Below are 17,494 nucleotides of genomic sequence, written 5' to 3'. Positions count from 1 at the left end.
ACGGCTTTCGATATTCCATGTGTATACTCACTTTGCTGCCATTAAATAGTCCAATATTCTCAGGCAAGCCCACAAAGAGACTTACAAAAACGACTTTAGTTTTTCATTTACACATGAAAAGTGAAACAGAGCATACATGATTACAACTATTTCCACGTTTCCTGTGTAAAAATGACATCCACATATCTTCTGAAGGCTTGTGTGTGTATGTGTGTATATGGCTCTACACACACACACACACATACAAACACACCTACTTCATCTCTGCCACCCTTTCCTCACCAGTCCTGTGCAGGCTTTTGCTATGTGTGCCTGCTGAGAGTGTTCTGATAACTACCTGATCACGTTTGTCTGTTCTGGCTTGTGTTCTTTGGGCTTATTTTCTGACATCATTTCCTGCATGCGACACACACTGAGAGGATGTTATGAAGCGTGTCGACCTTCCTCTGTCTCTTCCTGTGACTGCTGTGGCCAGACTCTGTCATTAACAACTGATATCTCTCCCCTTGTCTCTGTCCTCTCTTCCCACTAACATCTAAAGGAAAGAACACAGCGAGATGACAAGCAGGTTTGTAGCTCTGGCCCTCTACACACATCACACACAGGTCCATCATTCACATTCACCGCAATAACAAGATCTGTGCTGTGGGTTACACTTGTTGTGCGATGAGGTTGAGGTCCTGGTTTGAGAACGGAGTCCGTTTCTGTTTCTGAGAGCAGCTCACTTGTTTCCTAGACACCAGGAATGGAGTACTTTTGTCGCTCTGTGTATGTTTAAGACAAATACAGCACATTTATGTGTGTATTTCTACACTGTATGTGTGTATTTCTACAGTCTGTGTGCGTGTATGTGTGTTTAAGACAAATAGAGAACGTTTATGTGTGTATTTCTAAACTCTGTGCGTGTGTGTGTGCGTTTGTGCGCAAATTGGCGTCTGTACCATGTCTGCACCATGACGTGCATTTTCCATTCCAAGGGTATTTATATAACTCCTCAAACACCAGTCTCTGTCGGCAGGCCCAGAGACAAGCAGGGGAGAAAGAGACAGAGAGATTTGTGACTTTAATTATGATTTGAAGTTATTGTTTTTACAATACAGTGCTTCTTTGGCAATGGAGGATTCCTCGTGTCATGCCAGTGCAGCTTTTATTCATTTGGATTTTATGTTGGGAGACATTAGGCACAGTACAGGAAAGCGTAGCCCATGTGCGCGCGCACGGGCACACCGGCATTCCCTGTTAATCCTCCAAACTGTTAGAAGTCTTTGTGTTCTTTTATTTCGCTTCTCCATTAACTTGTTACGTTTTTTTCATAGAGCTTTAAAAATCACAATTACACCCAAGCTTTGAAACTATACAGTTAGCTGTATAATTAGACTTTTCCTAAGCATAGCACATATCAAGGCGTTAGAACTGCGGTTATGTTACTAGTTGCTTTATGGAAGCAAATGAGTTAGTGAAAACAGACTTGTAAACTCAATTGGCTCAACACAGCTAAACATTGTGCATGTCTGTGTTTGCACGCATGTGTGTTTATTTGTTTGTGTGTGTGTGTCAGCAGGTTTTATGTTTTGTCTCCCTCTCTTCCCTATCTGGTTTATTAACCACCTGCTCCATCTGCCTACCCATACCTGGTTTATTAACCACCTCCTTCTCTATCTGGTTTATTAACCACCTCCTTCTCTATCTGGATTATTAACCACCTCTTTCTCTATCTGATTTATTAACCACCTCCTCCTCTATATGGTTTATTAACCACCTCCTTTATCTGGTTTATTAACCACCTCCTTTTCTATATGGTTTATTAACCACCTCCTTCTCTATCTGGTTTATTAACCACCTCCTTCTCTATCTGGATTATTAACCACCTCTTTCTCTATCTGATTTATTTACTACCTCCTCCTCTATATGGTTTATTAACCACCTCCTTTATCTGGTTTATTAACCACCTCCTTCTCTATCTGGTTTATTAACCACCTGCTCCATCTGCCTACCCGTACATGGTTTATTAACAACCTCCTCCTCCATCTGGTTTATTAACCACCTCCTCCTCTATCTGGTTTATTAACCACCTGCTCCATCTGCCTACCCGTACATGGTTTATTAACAACCTCCTCCTCCATCTGGTTTATTAACCACCTCCTCCTCTATCTAGTTTATTAACCACCTCCTCCTCAATCTGGTTTATTAACCACCTGCTCCATCTGCCTACCCGTACATGGTTTATTAACAACCTCCTCCTTCATTTGGTTTATTAACCACCTCCTCCTCTATCTGGTTTATGAACCACCTGCTCCATCTGCCTACCCGTACATGGTTTATTAACAGCCTCCTCCTCTATCTGGTTTATTAACCACCTCCTCTTTCTGGTTTATTAACCACCTCCTCCTCTATCTGGTTAATAAACAACCTCCTCCTCTATCTGTATCCCTCCTCATACCTAGTTTGTTCACCACCTCCTCCTCGATCTGTATCCCTGCTCGTACCAGGTTTATTCACCACCTCCTCCTCTATCTGTATCCCCCACGTACATGGTTTATTAACCACTCCTCCTCTGTCTCCCTCTCTACCTAGTAAGGGTCATAGTAATAGAAGGCGCTTCAGAAGGTATTACGCACGGAAATGTAGGAAGCACCCACTACCCAGCATCCTCTCCTCCCTGGTCACATGACCTCTAGGAATGCTGACTAACTGCCAAGTGCATGGAAGACTGTCACCTACTGTGGGCCCTTACCCTCCAATGAAACTAGTGGATATTGGCCCTTTGCTTGTCTTATGGGCCTGCTGCCTGTTGCCTGTTGGTTTATAGGGATTTTTAGGGTTGTGTGTTATCTGACTCAACCCTAAACTAACTGTATCTCTGTCTCCCTGTGCAGGGGAAATGGTAGAAATCTGAACACAGTCTTTTCTTTCCATAAAATGTACTTTAGCCCGTTCAGGTCCATTTGCTTGGCTGCACGATGTCACTGCATGACATTTTGAGAAACATCATCATGACTGATCTTTGACTCCACTCATCCCTTTCTTTCATACATCCCTCAAATTAAGAATGTTATTTGGCCTAGGCTCAAGCAAGAGTTGTCATTATCATGAATTACTTCCTGATGGTTATTGGATTACAATATACCCATATGATCCACTGAAACTGTTAGTGCCTGCAAAATCAAGACAAATCATTGGGCCTGCTGTCATTCCATCTGATTGGATCACAGCATTGCATGTTATTCCTGTTGCAATGGCTGGGAGGAGCCAGTAGATGCAACTCCCACCATCTATAAAGCAAGTACTTCTACGCACAGTAAAGGCCCACTGACACAACACAGGTTCTAAAGAGACACCCTGTTGTCCCTGAAAAAGACGGTTAACACTCATTGTTCCCAGGTCATTACTGTGAATAGGAATGTGTTCTTAGCAAAAAGTCTACACACCACTGTTAAAATGCCAGTTTTTTGTGATGTAAAAGAATGAGACAAAGATAAATCATGTCAGTTGTTTGCAAAAACACACATCAAGTCTCCCAAAAGCATGTGGGAAAATGTATGGTCTGATGAAACCAAGGTTGAGGTTTTTGGCCATAAAGGTGTGTTTGGCACGAAAACAACACTGCACATCACCCAAAGAACACCATACCCACAGTGAAGCATGGTGGTGGCAGCATCAGGCTTTGGGGCTGGTTTTCTTAAAGCTGGAATTATGAACAGTTCCAAATGTTTTTTGCAACAAAACCTTTAGTCGTCCGATAGAAAGGTGAAGAGGAAAAGGAAGTACACCTTTCAGCACAACAACGACCCAAAGCACACATCCAAATCCAAAAAGCAGGGCTTTACCAGAAGAAGATTAATGTTTTGGAATGGCCCAGGCAGAGCCCAGACCTGAATTCAATTATATAAACATCTGTTGGGAATTGTGAAGAGGGCTGTGCACAGGGGATGTCCCCGCAATCTGACAGATATGGAGCGCTTTTCCAAAGAAGAGTGGGCAAATATTGCCACGTCAAGATGTGCCATGCTAATAGACTCGTACCCAAAAAGACTGAGTGCTGCAATAAAATGAAAGGGTGCTTCAGCATCCTATTAGTTTAAGGGTGTGCACACTTATGCAACCAGGTTATTGTGAGTTTTATTTTTTCCCCCTCAAAGATTTCAGTTTGTTCTTCAATTGAATTGTTCATGTTATAGGTCACATTAAAGTTGGAAAAAGTTCTGACATGATTTATCTGTGTCTCATTCTTTTACATCACAAGAACCTGGCATTTTAACAGGGGTGTGTAGACTTTTTATATCCACTGTAAAATAACTGTAAAAACACTGGGATTTTGGCCTATAGTATAAAAAGGAAGGAATGCATCAGTTTGATTCAAGCGGCTTGCTTGCATGGTTCCCAGGTGATTGCCTCACACAGTAGTCCCCCAGACCTTCAGGTCCTCAATGACTACAAGCTGTGTACAAAAGGGTTCTTTGTTTGTCCCTTTTTGGTTCCAGGTTGTACAATTTGTGGTGAAAAGGGTTATAATTTAGTAGTGATAGGGTTCTTCATATTAGTCAACGGTTCTACTTACAATAGTTGTAACCAATGAAAACTGTTTTCGTAGAATGCTCTTAGGCATTTTGAAGAACTCTCAATGTTGGCCTGCAAATAATGTTATTTGTTTTTGTGAAGAAAACTCTGAGAGAAGAAATGCTTGCTTCATAGAACTGCAGTTCCGTGAGTAATCTATAAATGCGGTTATAATAAAAAGCGGTTTCTGTTTTCTTCAGAAATGTTTCTTAGGCTTTTAAATGGTTTTAGCTACAAAATATAATGACCCAATTTTAAAAAGTTGGGAATCTTGGGAACACGCAAGGACCCTTAGAACAGAGTGGACAGGATCATGCACTAATTCAGATGTGGGAGGGGGGACATCAGAACTGAAGGTCATAAAAAATGCCTTATAATTTTCCTTGATATTTTTCTGAACTTCCCAAAACATTGTGATGTATTTCAAATCATGCTTCCTTCACATTGCAATGATATTACACTATTTACAGACTGTCATTGTCCCAATTAGTTAAGCAAACATTGAATATATCACCTGTTCTATTGAGTGGGGGGCCCTGCTGTAAAAATAACCCGAAATTCAGCAAAATCAGGTTTAGGGACTGGAGGGTAACTCTGATTGTGTTGTGGATAGGCAGGCATGATGTATTACAGGGTATCATGTTCCCCCTCTCTCATACTTTCTTTGCATATCTCTCCAGTACCAAGTTGAGCTTTAAGGAGCGTGTACGGATGGCGAGCCCCCGCGGCCAGAGCATGAAGGGCCGCCAGATGCCAGTCAACAACGATCGCCGCTGCTCCCCTGGCAACGATGAAACGGGCAGCAGTCCTGTCAAGGTGCAGAAGAGCTGGAGCTTCAATGACCGCACACGCTTTAGACCCTCCCTACGCCTTAAAAGCCAATCACGCGCTGTGCCGTCTGAGGGTAAGTGGAAAGGAGGTGTGTGTACCGAATATCTATTTAAGTCCTATATAGGTCCACAAAGCTGGAGTGACATCCCTCAGAAGTCCCTACGTCCTTCAAAGTGATATTTTACAAAGGTTCATTCCGGTATATAGGAAAGCTGTTGGCAAGGAACCGAAAAACTTAAATTCTTTGTCTATTTACATATTCAATGATTCTTCATTATTTATTATAGCATGTTTTGGGCACGGACTGTTTTGTGTCAATTTCTTATGGGTGACATTCCAATGCCAAGATTGTACACATTGTCAAAAAGTTTAAAAAGATTTGTATACTATGTACTTAATTTCTATTCCAGTAGGCTGTCATTGGAATGTTTATGGTTAACAGATGTTTCTGTAAGGAGGGAATGCAGAGACAAAAGGGTTGCTTTTAATTGCCTAGCTTGCGTCATCCTTGAGATAACCCCCCTGTGTCATAGGAAGAGACCCAAGGATTGATAAGGGTTCTATTCTACAGGACTGGTTTTGTTTTCCTTAGGTCAGTTGACCAACCCCCACTACTTGAGTTTTAGGATAAAACCAGAGTGAGGGTTTGAAGAAGCTCTCTTGCATTTTCCTCAAGCTCCTCCCTGCATCTTCAATCTCCGGAGAACTAGTATCTTTGATAATTGTACTGTAATTGTAATACTCTCTTTATATAATAAATTCATTTGTTACATTAATTCATTGACTTTTTGGAATTCATCTAAAACGGGTCCGAATCCATTTCCACCACAATGAATCAGACTTGAGATGCTTTCAGACTGCTCTCTTATTATTGGCTGTTGACATTGTACAGTATCCATCCTTCATTCACCACACCAACATTAGCTCCACTGACACAGCCCGTCTCTCTGTCTCTCAGTGGATTCAGGGATGGGAAATGATGACACGCTCGATGACCGAAGCTGCCACTGTGATGTCACCGTGGAGGATCTATCAGCTCCACTGAAGGCCGTCATTAGAGCCGTCAGGTGAGTGCTGATCTATATTTCTCTCTATCACCGAATACACTGTTCCTATGTATATTTATATATACACCTCTGGAAGAAATTAAGAGACCACTAAAAAATTATCAGTTTCTCTGGTTTTACGATTCATAGATGTGTCTGAGTAAAATGAACAGTTTTTCATTCTAAAAACTACTGACAACATTGCTCCCAAATAAAAAATATTGTCATTTAGAGTATTTATTTGTAGAAAATAACAACTGGTCAAAATAACCAAAAAAATATGCATTGATTTCAGACCTCAAATAATGCAAAGAAAACAAATTCATATTCATTCAACAACAAAATCCTAATGTTTTAACTTTGGAAGAGTTCAAAAATCAACATTTTGTGGAATAACCCTGATTTTTAATCACAGCTTTCATGCGTCTTGGCATGCTCTCCACCAGTCTGTCACATTGCTGTTGGGTGACTTTATGCCACTCCTGGCACAAAAATTCAAGTAGCTCGTCTTTGTTTAATGGCTTGTGACCATCCATCTTCCTCTTGATCAAATTCCAGAGGTTTTCAATGGGGTTCAGGTCTGGAGATTGGGCTGGCCCTGACAGGGTCTTGATCTGGTGGTCCTCCATCCACGTTATAATTGACCTGGCTGTGTGGCATGGAGCATTGTCTTGCTGGAAAAAACTACTTTTGAAGGTATTTTTCTAGCTTTGCATGCCTTCAGCCCTGCCCCTAGGAGCCTGTTTCAAACCGTCCTCCCCGTGCACTTCACCCCAGCTACTGTTTGCCATTCTTTTTGTAGGTCACTTGATGTCATCCTACGGTTGTTGAAAACTTGCACTGTTTTTGCCATCCAGCTGATCCTATTGCAAGAGGATAGTGATGACCACAGCAGTGGTTTTTATACTTTTCCTTGTTAAATTAGGTTTGGTTCAGGTAATCACCTAATCAGTACCTCATTAAGTAAAATGAGGTGTGCCTGTGATGGAATTTAACAGAAACTGGAATGGAATGGCTGCCATTCATGTAGAGTTGCTTATTCTAGAAAAATTTGGAGTATTCTCTTAAGAATTAAGAAACCACTGCACTCTTTCTCACTCAAAACATTCCTTTTTTCAACTTTTTTGGAAAGGAAAGGAAAGAAAAAGGTGCAGTGGTCTCTTATTTTATTCTGGAGCTGTATATATATAAATGTATGTGTACATGTACAGTGGGGAGAACAAGTATTTGATACACTAACAATTTTGCAGGTTTTCCTACTTACAAAGCATGTAGAGGTCTGTCATTTTTATCATAGGTACTCTTCAACTGTGAGAGACGGAAATCACATTGTATGATTTTTAAATAATTAATTTGCATTTTATTGCAATCAATCAATCAATCAAATTTATTTATAAAGCCCTTTTTACAACAGCAGTTGTCACAAAGTATTTTACAGAGACACCCGGCCTTAAACCCCAAGGAGCAAACAACAGTAGTGTTGAATTTCAGTGGCTAGGAAAAACTCCCTAAGAAGGTCGAATTTTAGGAAGAAACCTAGAGAGGACCCAGGCTCAGAGGGATGACAAGTCCTCTTCTGGCTGGGCCGGGTTGGTTGACATAAGTATTTGATCACCTACCAACCAGTAAGAATTCCTTCTCTCACAGACCTGTTAATTTTTCTTTAAGAAGCCCTCCTGTTCTCCACTCATTACCTGTATCAACTGCACCTGTTTGAACTCGTTACCTGTATAAAAGACACCTGTCCACACACTCAATCAAACAGACTCCAACCTTTCCACAATGACCAAGACCAGAGAGCTGTGTAAGGACATCAGGGATAAAATTGTAGACCTGCAATAGGCAAGCAGCTTGGTGAGAAGGCAACAACTGTTGGAGCAATTATTAGAAAATGGAAGAAGTTCAAGATGACAGTCAATCTCCCTCAGTCTGGGGCTCCATGCAAGATCTCTCCTCGTGGGGCATCTATGATCATGAGGAAAGTGAGAGCCCAGAACTACACGGCAGGACCTGGTCAAGGACCTGAAGAGAGCTGGGACCGCAGTCTCAAAGTAAACCATTAGTAACACACTACGCTGTCATGGATTAAAATTCTGCAGCGCACGCAAGTTCCTCCTGCTCAAGCCAGCGCATGTCCAGGCCCGTCTGAAGTTTGCCAATGACCATCTGGATGATCCAGAGGAGGAATGGGAGAAGGTCATGTGGTCTGATGAGAGCTTTTTGTCTAAACTCCACTCGCCGTGTTTGGAGGAAGAAGAAGGATGAGTACAACCCCAAGAACACCATTCCAACCGTGAAGCATGGAGGTGGAAACATCATTCTTTGGTGATGCTTTTATGCAAAGGGGCCTGGACGACTGCACTGTATTGAGGGGAGGATGGATGGGGCCATGTATTGCGGATGGGGCCCTGTATCCTCAGTAAGAGCACTGAAGATGGGTTGTGGCTGGGTCTTCCAGCATGACAACCACCCGAAACACACAGCCAGGGCAACTAAGGAGTGGCTCCGTAAGAAGCATCTCAAGGTCCTGGAGTGGCCTAGCCAGTCTCCAGACCTGAACCCAATAGAACATTTTTGGAGGGAGCTGAAAGTCGGTATTGCCCAGCGACAGCCCCGAAACCTGAAGGATCTGGAGAAGGTCTGTATGGAGGATATCTGTACCAAATATTAAGTTCTGTGTTTCTGATGTATCACATACTTATGTCATGCAATAAAATGCAAATGAATTACATAAAAATCATACAATGTGATTTTCTGGATTTTTGTTTTAGATTCTGTTACTCACAGTTGGAGTACCTATGATAAAAATTACAGACTTCTACATGCTTTGTAAGTGGGAAAACCTGCAAAATTGGCAGTGTATCAAATACTTGTTCTCCCCACTGTATATATATGTAGGTACGTCTTCCAGTTCTTTAAAATGACCCTATACGTCCTCTTCTAAGTTTCATAAAAGAACAGATCCACAGCATAGAGCGCCTCCATGTTGTTGTAGCTTGGTCAGATCCCACACTTCCCCAAGGCAAGGCCGGTGGATTGTAGAGTATTGTGTTGGTCTGCCTGACCAGGGAAGGAGTTTCTCTTTCAGCATCTCTGTCAGTTGACAGCCTACTGCTGTGAGAGGCTTTAGAGGATTCTGCCAACCCACACTCTTAAAAAAAATACTATATTAAAAACAACCCAATTCTGGTTATTTTGTAACCCAGCATTGGGTAAATCCTGGACAGATCACACTGTGTTATATATCCAAACCATAGGTTGTTTGGGTTCATTTAACCATTAGTTGTTATTAGTTTTTACATATGTGAACATCAATTAAAGAGAATTCTTAATGGTCTAGTTTGAACCCTTTATCTACTTCCCCGATCAAATGAACTCATAGATATAATTTTTATGTGTCTGTTTGCAGTTCCAAACATTGTTTAATTGCTAATAAGCATTAGACTGAAAGTGTTTGAGCTAGCTGTTCCTGTAGACTAGTCACCAAGGGCTTGCACAGGTAACTGCATCTAACATCCTTCAATACTATCCATAAGTTCCTCTTTCTGGGAAGGAACAGTATTTCACCATGATGGGATCCATATCCTTTTCCAGGATGAGGCTTTCAACTTGTTCTGTTTGGCCACCTGTTTAGTTTGTTAGGTTCCACAGTAGCTATTGCATCTGTGCGAGTAAATGTCATTACTGTTCATCATGTTATTGTTCAAATGCCTGTTTTAATTAATATTTTTAACATGACATAATTGAACTTAAAATAGATGGTGGTAACTATTCCAACAGTGGAATACTCCACTGGCTTTTGAGAAACACATACCCGTGTGCAAACGCCATTAAACCTACAACATTGTCAGTGTTCAACTGGGACAACCCAGAAAAAATGAATTACATCCTTCACATGGGTGACCACAAATAACTATTATGGATGCCATGGTGGTCCCCAGTCTGCCTCCAGTCTTCTGACCTGCTGGGTTATATTGAAATAATTCTGCTTCAACAACCCAACCTGGCTCTTTTTAAAGAAAACAACCGAACTTCAGTAAGTGACCCTACTGTCCCTCAGGTCACCCAGACCAACCAGGAGGTGTTATTTTTCGAGCATAGTGATGGGTCGGGGAGCTGTGTTTATTGCAGCTGGCCCCTTACTCTGGCCCTGACACTGGGCCTCTGTTGACCCATGTGGCCACCGGACTGGCACTCACCGCCTTTCAATACCTCTCTCTGAGGCGTGGAAAGATGTCTGCCAGTTCCCACCCCCAGGTTGTAGCTTCCCCCCACTGCCCCAGCCCAGACCGTTCCAGTGGGCACGGTGGGGGGTGGGGGGGGTGGGTTGAACAGCCTTTCCCAGGGTGTCAGGTTGACACCCTCTCCTTCAGAACTGTTATTGCAGCAGCTCATCTGTCATGCTGGTTTCCATTTATACAGTGGGGATAATGAGCAACTGGAGCAGTCCTGGAGCCATTAGCAAATCAGAATGAACCGACTGTAGAGATCCACTTACCTGCATCAATATTATTCACCCAGCAGCAGTTAGACTCGTCCGTGGTAGAGGGGTAATACAATTCAAGTGTGGTTTGGTTTCAAAATAGCTGCCAGGTTCTGTTGATATGTTAAGGTTTGCTAAGGTTTCGTATTGTTCTTGTTAAAAGATCTGCACAGTGTTTATTTTAGACGCTCCGAAAACAAAGGTAACGGCTGCAGTAACAGCGATGATGGCTGAGGTTATGCCTGGTTAGCTGCTGTTGCCATCTAGTGGCGGACTATGAGATTACATGTTGATTATGGTACAACTTTTGGTTATGCCTGTTTTTCCAATCAGGATCATGAAGTTTCATGTTGCTAAGAAGAAGTTCAAGGAGACTCTACGTCCGTACGATGTGAAAGATGTGATCGAGCAGTACTCTGCAGGACATCTGGATATGCTCTGCAGAATTAAGAGTCTACAGACTAGGTGAGACGCAAATACACACACACCCATGCACGAAGCATCCCATCTAGGTTCACCTCGTCCACTTCATTAATGTGTGTTTGTGTGTTTGTGTGTGTGATGTACGACTCCCCCCCCCCCCCCCAGGCTGGACACCATAGTGGGTCCTTCTCAGCTCCCTCTGAATCCCAGAGCCAAGACCTTTTCCTCCCCCTCCCTGCACTTATATTACAGCCAAGCCAGGAGGAAGTCCATGCCAGGGACCAAGTCTGTCCCAGGGTTAGACAACATCCCCGTCCCCCCCACCTCTCCTGCTTAACATAGGCTGACCTGTAGAGATGTATAGAGTACACAGATAATACCCCAAGGCCCAGGCCATTGAGGACCTTTGGAGGAATCAACAGGGAGGGACTGGGTGGGCTATGGAAGGATGGCTGCTTTACACCTGTTCTTCAGAAATAAGTGGAAGAACATGTACTGCTTCAAAATGGAGATAGGAATATTGGCAATGCGTGTGCCCTAACAGATATACAGGAGTGTGGTCTCTACATCTCTACGGGAGAACTCTAGATATACCCGTGCATCTCTCCCTGTGTGACTCATAAAGAATGTTGCATGGGGTTATTTTCAACAAAGTCTGAGACTAACCACCCTAAGTGGCGTCGGCAGAAATCGTAAACATCCGGGTTTCAAGGACACACTATCTTCAACCTAGCTTCCTTTCCCCCTGAAAACAATGCAGTACCTCGCTCTGGTTTTCTCATAACACTTTGCTAATTTCGGTTTAGTGACTAACCAACCACAATGTGTCAGGAGTTAGTGTTGTTGTTGTTGTTCCATCAGTGCCGTAAGCCTGTTAGACGTGCAGTTGACTATGACTGATTAACAGAGTCTACGCTGGTGTGGTACTGGAGGGCTGTAGTAGTAGTCTGGCCCGGTTCTGGAGAATGGAACTGTAGTTGGTACGTGGTGCCTGTCATTTTTAGTTTCTAGATAAGTGTTTTTATCTCTGTGTGTGTCTGTGTGTGTGTGTCTGTTTGTGTTTGTCTCTCCGTATGTCCAAGTTTTGTGTGTGTGTGTGTGTGTGTGTGTGTGTGGGTATGTGCTGTATCTGAACCCCATGTCTCTTTCATACAGACTGGCCTCTGGATTGGGCCCCAGCCTGAGCAGCAAACCCAGAAACAAGTCCTCCCCCTCCCTGCACTTATATTACAGCCAGGCCAGGAGGAAGTCCGCCCCAGGGATGAAGCCTGTCCCAGGGTTAGATGACCTCCCTCCCTCACCAACCCCTAAATACATTCCCAATACCAGTACCCCCAACTACACCCGGTCCACCAGTTCTCATATGGATGACAACGTTTGGCGCTTTGAGATGGTGCTTTGTCCACGTGTTCATCAGGGAGCGCAGCGCCTTTGTTTGTAGATCTACAGAAGAAGGATAGGTTTAAGGGTAATACGGTGATGGCTCCGCCCACAGGCTTCCAATTTCCAACATGTTTCTGCCATTCTGACTGCACTTCTGAGTTACCGTTAGATATTTAGAATTAGATCACCAGAAACGGGGCACTGCTTTCAACCTAGTTTTAGAAGCATTGGACTCCCTGATGACATAAAGGCATTTGGAAATGCTTCCAAATCAGTAGAAGCATTCCTCTAGCGTGGAACGTCTCCCTAAGCATGTCGTAGAGAAAAGCTTCTCTGGGTGTGTGTGTGTGTGGTTTGTCTGAAATGTCTTGCATGCTGCGCTCGGGGGAACATAGATAGACAACTCCTGCTGTAACTTCACTAACAGAGTCCATGTTCCTCCACCAGATGATTGAAAAGGACCAAGGATCACTCATAATTTGTGAACGCAGAGAATGGCTGTAGTTGGTAGCTGGAGCAAATTGTTGTTTTCAATGTGCATTGTGAATTGCTATGTAGTTGTTTGAACTTTTGTCTGGAAACGTGTATTAACAGTAGCCTGTGTTGTGTGAACAGTGAATATCCGTAGCGTGGGTTGTCCATTCAAATCATGGTATGTTGTGTCCGTGCTAACCAAATCAAACGCCGCTCCCATAGAGTTAGGTCTGTTGGCTGCTGTGGATTGCCCTGGTAAGACACTCCGGTGGGGTTCAGTGTGCCTGTTAGTTCCTGGTTCGTGATTAATATGACAAGTGTGTGTTTGTATTGCAGGGTGGATCAGATACTGGGTAAGGGCCAGATCCCCATGGACAAGAAGATCCGGGAAAAGCTTCACACTGACGGGGAAGGTCTGGGGGACCTGAGCATGCTGGGACGCGTTTGTAAGGTGGAGAGACAGGTAAGGGGTTTAAGCCGGTCACCCTGGTGTGTTTGTGTGTTCTCCTGAAGAGGTGACGCCTCTTCTCTCCCCCTCTCCTCCCCAGGTGACGTCCATAGAGTCAAAGCTGGACTCTCTGCTGGACGTTTACAGGCAGGTGCTTCTAAAGGGCTCGCCAGCCCTGACCCTCTCCTCCCTGCCCCTGTTCGAGCAGACCTCCAACTATGAGAGCACCGTCCACAGTAAGGACCTGTCCTCTGGCTCCCACCAGGTAGGGGAGGGCAGAAGTGGGCCTCAAGGTGGAGGCGGTGGTGGAACGTGTCGATCAAGCATGGGCAACCATCTTCCGGAAGACCTACAGCTCATCCTGGCCCCCAGCTCGCTCACTCAGAACAACAGCCCCCCCTCCTACCCAGCCTCAACCACATCTCTTACCCCCTCGCCCCTCCTACCCCCTGATAGTCCCGACCCACTACGCGATATGCCCAGTAGTCTCCTTGGGCGAGTTGACTTCCATGGCCTCACGCCCCCTCCACCGTCCTCTAGCAGCGCTAGCCTCCATCTGTTTCCTAAGGACCCCCGCCACAAACGCCCGCCCAACCCCGGCCGTGATTCTCCTAAAAGCAGATGGGTTGGAGAGAGCTCCATGCCTTCTGGGACGCTGGGCTCCGGGGTGGACGATAGAGAGTTGGGGGGACCTGCCTGGGGCGAGGTTCAGCTGAGGGGGAAGCCCAGCTTAAGGGAGGAGGGTCCCTGGAGACGGCACATGAGCCTGGAGGTGGACCCAGGGCTCCTGCTCACCTGCGCATGTGAAGGGAAGGTGTTAGAGCCGGGCCAAGGGCTTGGGAAGTCCCGCTCAGCGCACAACCTCGCCCAGACATCTGCGGACAACAAACCCCACAATCAGTCCTCTATGTTTGGCAACAGTAGTTGTTCCTGTGACGGCTCCCACGGTGACCCCAATGCTAGCAACTGGGGCGAGACAGACCTTTTCATCACCAGTCGTGACATGGAGTCGGTGGTAGACCAGTTTGATTTCCTGTCCCAGCGAGGTGACTTCCACTCCCATCTCATGGAGGACAGTACAAGCTGCTTGGAAGTCCTGCAGACTGTGGATAGGGGGTCTCCAAAAAGCCTGACCGCATGTCACAGCCCTGTAGGAGGCAGCGCAGGGTCCCTAAACCAGCCACTCCATAAGTCTTCCATAGAGTTCATAAAATAACCCCCTCAACCGACAGAGACACGACCAGTAAGACCATCCAGCATAGACAACTCACTGGCAAATATCAAATAAAATTGAAAGTGTTGATTGTAAGTTTGTTGGGGGTCCTCACTCCTTTCAATGTTTGAGATGTTATTCAAATGCCTCAGACTGCCTTTATGGTCCTTCACGTATCATTGCATGGACTATTTTCTGAAACAGAAGCAAACAGAGAAACCTACGTAAGTAAGGTAGATGGGGGTGGGAGGTTGAACCAATAGTAGCATGGTCAGATAGTGGTACTGTTTGCGCTCAGCTGTGCATGAATGCTGCATGTCTAAATTGCACATCGGTGTCGAGAGCATTCGAGTCCCCGTGTCCCTTCGGTAGCCCTGGAAACACAATCATGATGACATAGCCCAACCTCATGAGATCCACATCTCACCTGTTAACCCGTTGACTTGCATGTTCCGGTAATGGATACTCCAAACCCCAGGGAGGCCATTTGAACAAATAAATATTAGCTAAATGTTCTTAACAAGCTCACAAATATAGATAATATATAATAAAATAACGAATTGATAAATAATCGTAACAGAATCTCATTGAAGTTAAGTTGTCAGTCCTTTGCCTAAAAGAGAAACAGCAGATATGGCTGTAAAATTGTAGCTGGTGAAACATTAGGCTGTGGTACATTAGGTCACCATGGCCACTACGGAGCACAGGGTTCTCTGACCAATTACAGCTCAGATACCCATGTACTGTAGGCAAAATGACAGTGAACACTTCAAACGAAAACCAATTGCACTTCACAGTGAGTGAAATGTAGTCTATGACAGGTAGGAGACACCTCTACAAAGGGGTAGCCAGGCAACATATGGTCACGTAGCTATAATGATCAGGACTGATATGAGACGAGATCAGAGCAGTTAGGTTACATACACCGACAGAGCGGTCCACTGTGTAGGCCTCTGAAAGATGTATGTGAACCCGCCATTCATTGGAGCACACAGGGTCCTTTGGTCTTGAGAAGGGTTCTTATGTGTGTTGTCCAACATGTCATCGCTGATGATACTGTCCACAGAGATACACAGAGACGTCATGAAGAAGCCATGTTGGAAGTCAGATCGCAAATATTGTTACAAGCCTGTTGTCAAAGAGCTTAATCTCTGAATGTGATGTTAATGGGTTGTTTGCATGGTCCTCTGCTTATCAGGCAGCAGGACTGTTTGACTGCAACTCAACCCGAGCAAAGAAGACTGCTATTGAATGACATTACTGTATGCATAAAAGTGTGTCAGACATTTTATTTTGTTGCCTATGTTGCCTTTTTTTTCTTGAAGGACAGAGACAGAATGAACAATATATTCTGTTTAGATGAAGATGATAGCTTCCATTTTTGTTAAAAAATTTTTTTTGCATTGGCTTAACTGAATAACAGTGATAGTATAATGTAACGTATATAATTTCTGTCTATATGTTACTAGCAAAATCAATAGCTGTGTGTTAAAATTGGATTTGGATGAGAATGGCCTCAGTATTTGATCAGATCTAAACTCAACTGAAAGCACAATTGTTTGACTTTTGAAGAGTGTCGAGATATTGAAACCTACATTATGTGACTGGTGGATTTATGTTCTGTAATTATGTGTTCTTTCAGATACTTAAACCCGAATAAAAAGAAAGTGATACAGACAGTGGTACTTGTATAGAGGTCGGAGGCTGGACTGAGTAATTAATCCATTTTGACACTATTGGGTTGCAGACTTGAAGTTTTATCTATTACACTTTTTATCAATGTAGAAGATGTTCTAATTCTTAGTGACTTTCAGTATCTGCATTCCTTTTAAAATAGTTAGGACAGGCTACAACTTGTCTCAGTAAGTACATGTTTTTTATGACTTTATTAAGTCAGTGCCAGTAGAAGAAAGGGTTTTAGATGGAAGAGAGGCATCTGTTGTACTTGACTAACAATAAGTTTTTTTCGGTGCCTTTTTGCATTGTAAATTTAATGACAAATATATCCTGTACATATATGCCTTCGGAAAGTATTCAGACCCAATCAGACTAAATGTAATAATTCATTATATAAAACAAATTGCTATCAATCTGCACACAATATCACGTCAAGATAAAGTGAATCCACATTTTTTACAATTAAAAAAAATAAAAAATACTGAAAAGAATTCAGACCCAATCAGACTAAATGTAATAATTCATTATATAAAAACGAATTGCCGTCAATCTACACACAAAATCCCATAAAGTGAATCCACATTTTTTACAAATGTATTTAAAATAAAAAACTGTGGATGTGGATGCTTTTGAGTAACAAGTACTGTGAGACTGGTCAGGATTGAGGGAAGGATGAATGGAGCTAAGAGAGGTCTCTAGTCCAGAGTGCACAAAATCCTTGACTGGAGCAAAGATGAATCTTTCAGCACAACAACAATTCAAAGCATACAGTCAAGTTAACACTGAAGTGGTTTGTCTGTGAATCAAAGCAGTCTGTGAATGTCCTTGGGGGGCCCAGCCAAAGCCCAGACTTAAACGCCACTGAACCTCTGTGAGGAGACCTGAAAAACATAGTTCAACAACTGTACCCATCCATTCTGACAGAGCCTGAGGAGGTGGAGGACAAGAAGCTTCTACAA

At 43.6% G+C, this 17,494-nt stretch overlaps 1 protein-coding gene across 8 annotated transcripts in view; it reads left to right on the top strand.

The window, feature by feature from the left end:
- Positions 1-16,512, top strand: part of kcnq5a (potassium voltage-gated channel, KQT-like subfamily, member 5a) — a 94,063-nt gene extending 77,551 nt beyond the window's left edge. For 2 of the 8 annotated variants that reach the window (XM_020047479.3, XM_010892309.4), the window contains exons 9-15: positions 5,238-5,461; positions 6,347-6,455; positions 11,251-11,382; positions 11,506-11,637; positions 12,496-12,618; positions 13,534-13,660; positions 13,746-16,512. In XM_020047479.3, coding sequence (XP_019903038.2) covers positions 5,238-5,461; positions 6,347-6,455; positions 11,251-11,382; positions 11,506-11,637; positions 12,496-12,618; positions 13,534-13,660; positions 13,746-14,861 — 1,963 coding nt within the window. In that variant the 3' untranslated portion in view covers positions 14,862-16,512. Of the gene's footprint in view, positions 1-541; positions 569-5,237; positions 5,462-6,346; positions 6,456-11,250; positions 11,383-11,505; positions 11,638-12,495; positions 12,619-13,533; positions 13,661-13,745 lie in introns of all 8 variants that reach the window. The other 6 variants (XM_010892312.4, XM_010892313.4, XM_034292673.1 and 3 more) reach the window with 5 other exon arrangements.
- Positions 16,513-17,494: the final 982 nt, after the last annotated feature.

This window comes from Esox lucius, chromosome 6 (genome assembly GCF_011004845.1).
Source record: "Esox lucius isolate fEsoLuc1 chromosome 6, fEsoLuc1.pri, whole genome shotgun sequence".
Lineage (NCBI taxonomy): Eukaryota > Metazoa > Chordata > Actinopteri > Esociformes > Esocidae > Esox > Esox lucius.
This window is presented reverse-complemented; position numbering and strand designations above follow the sequence as displayed.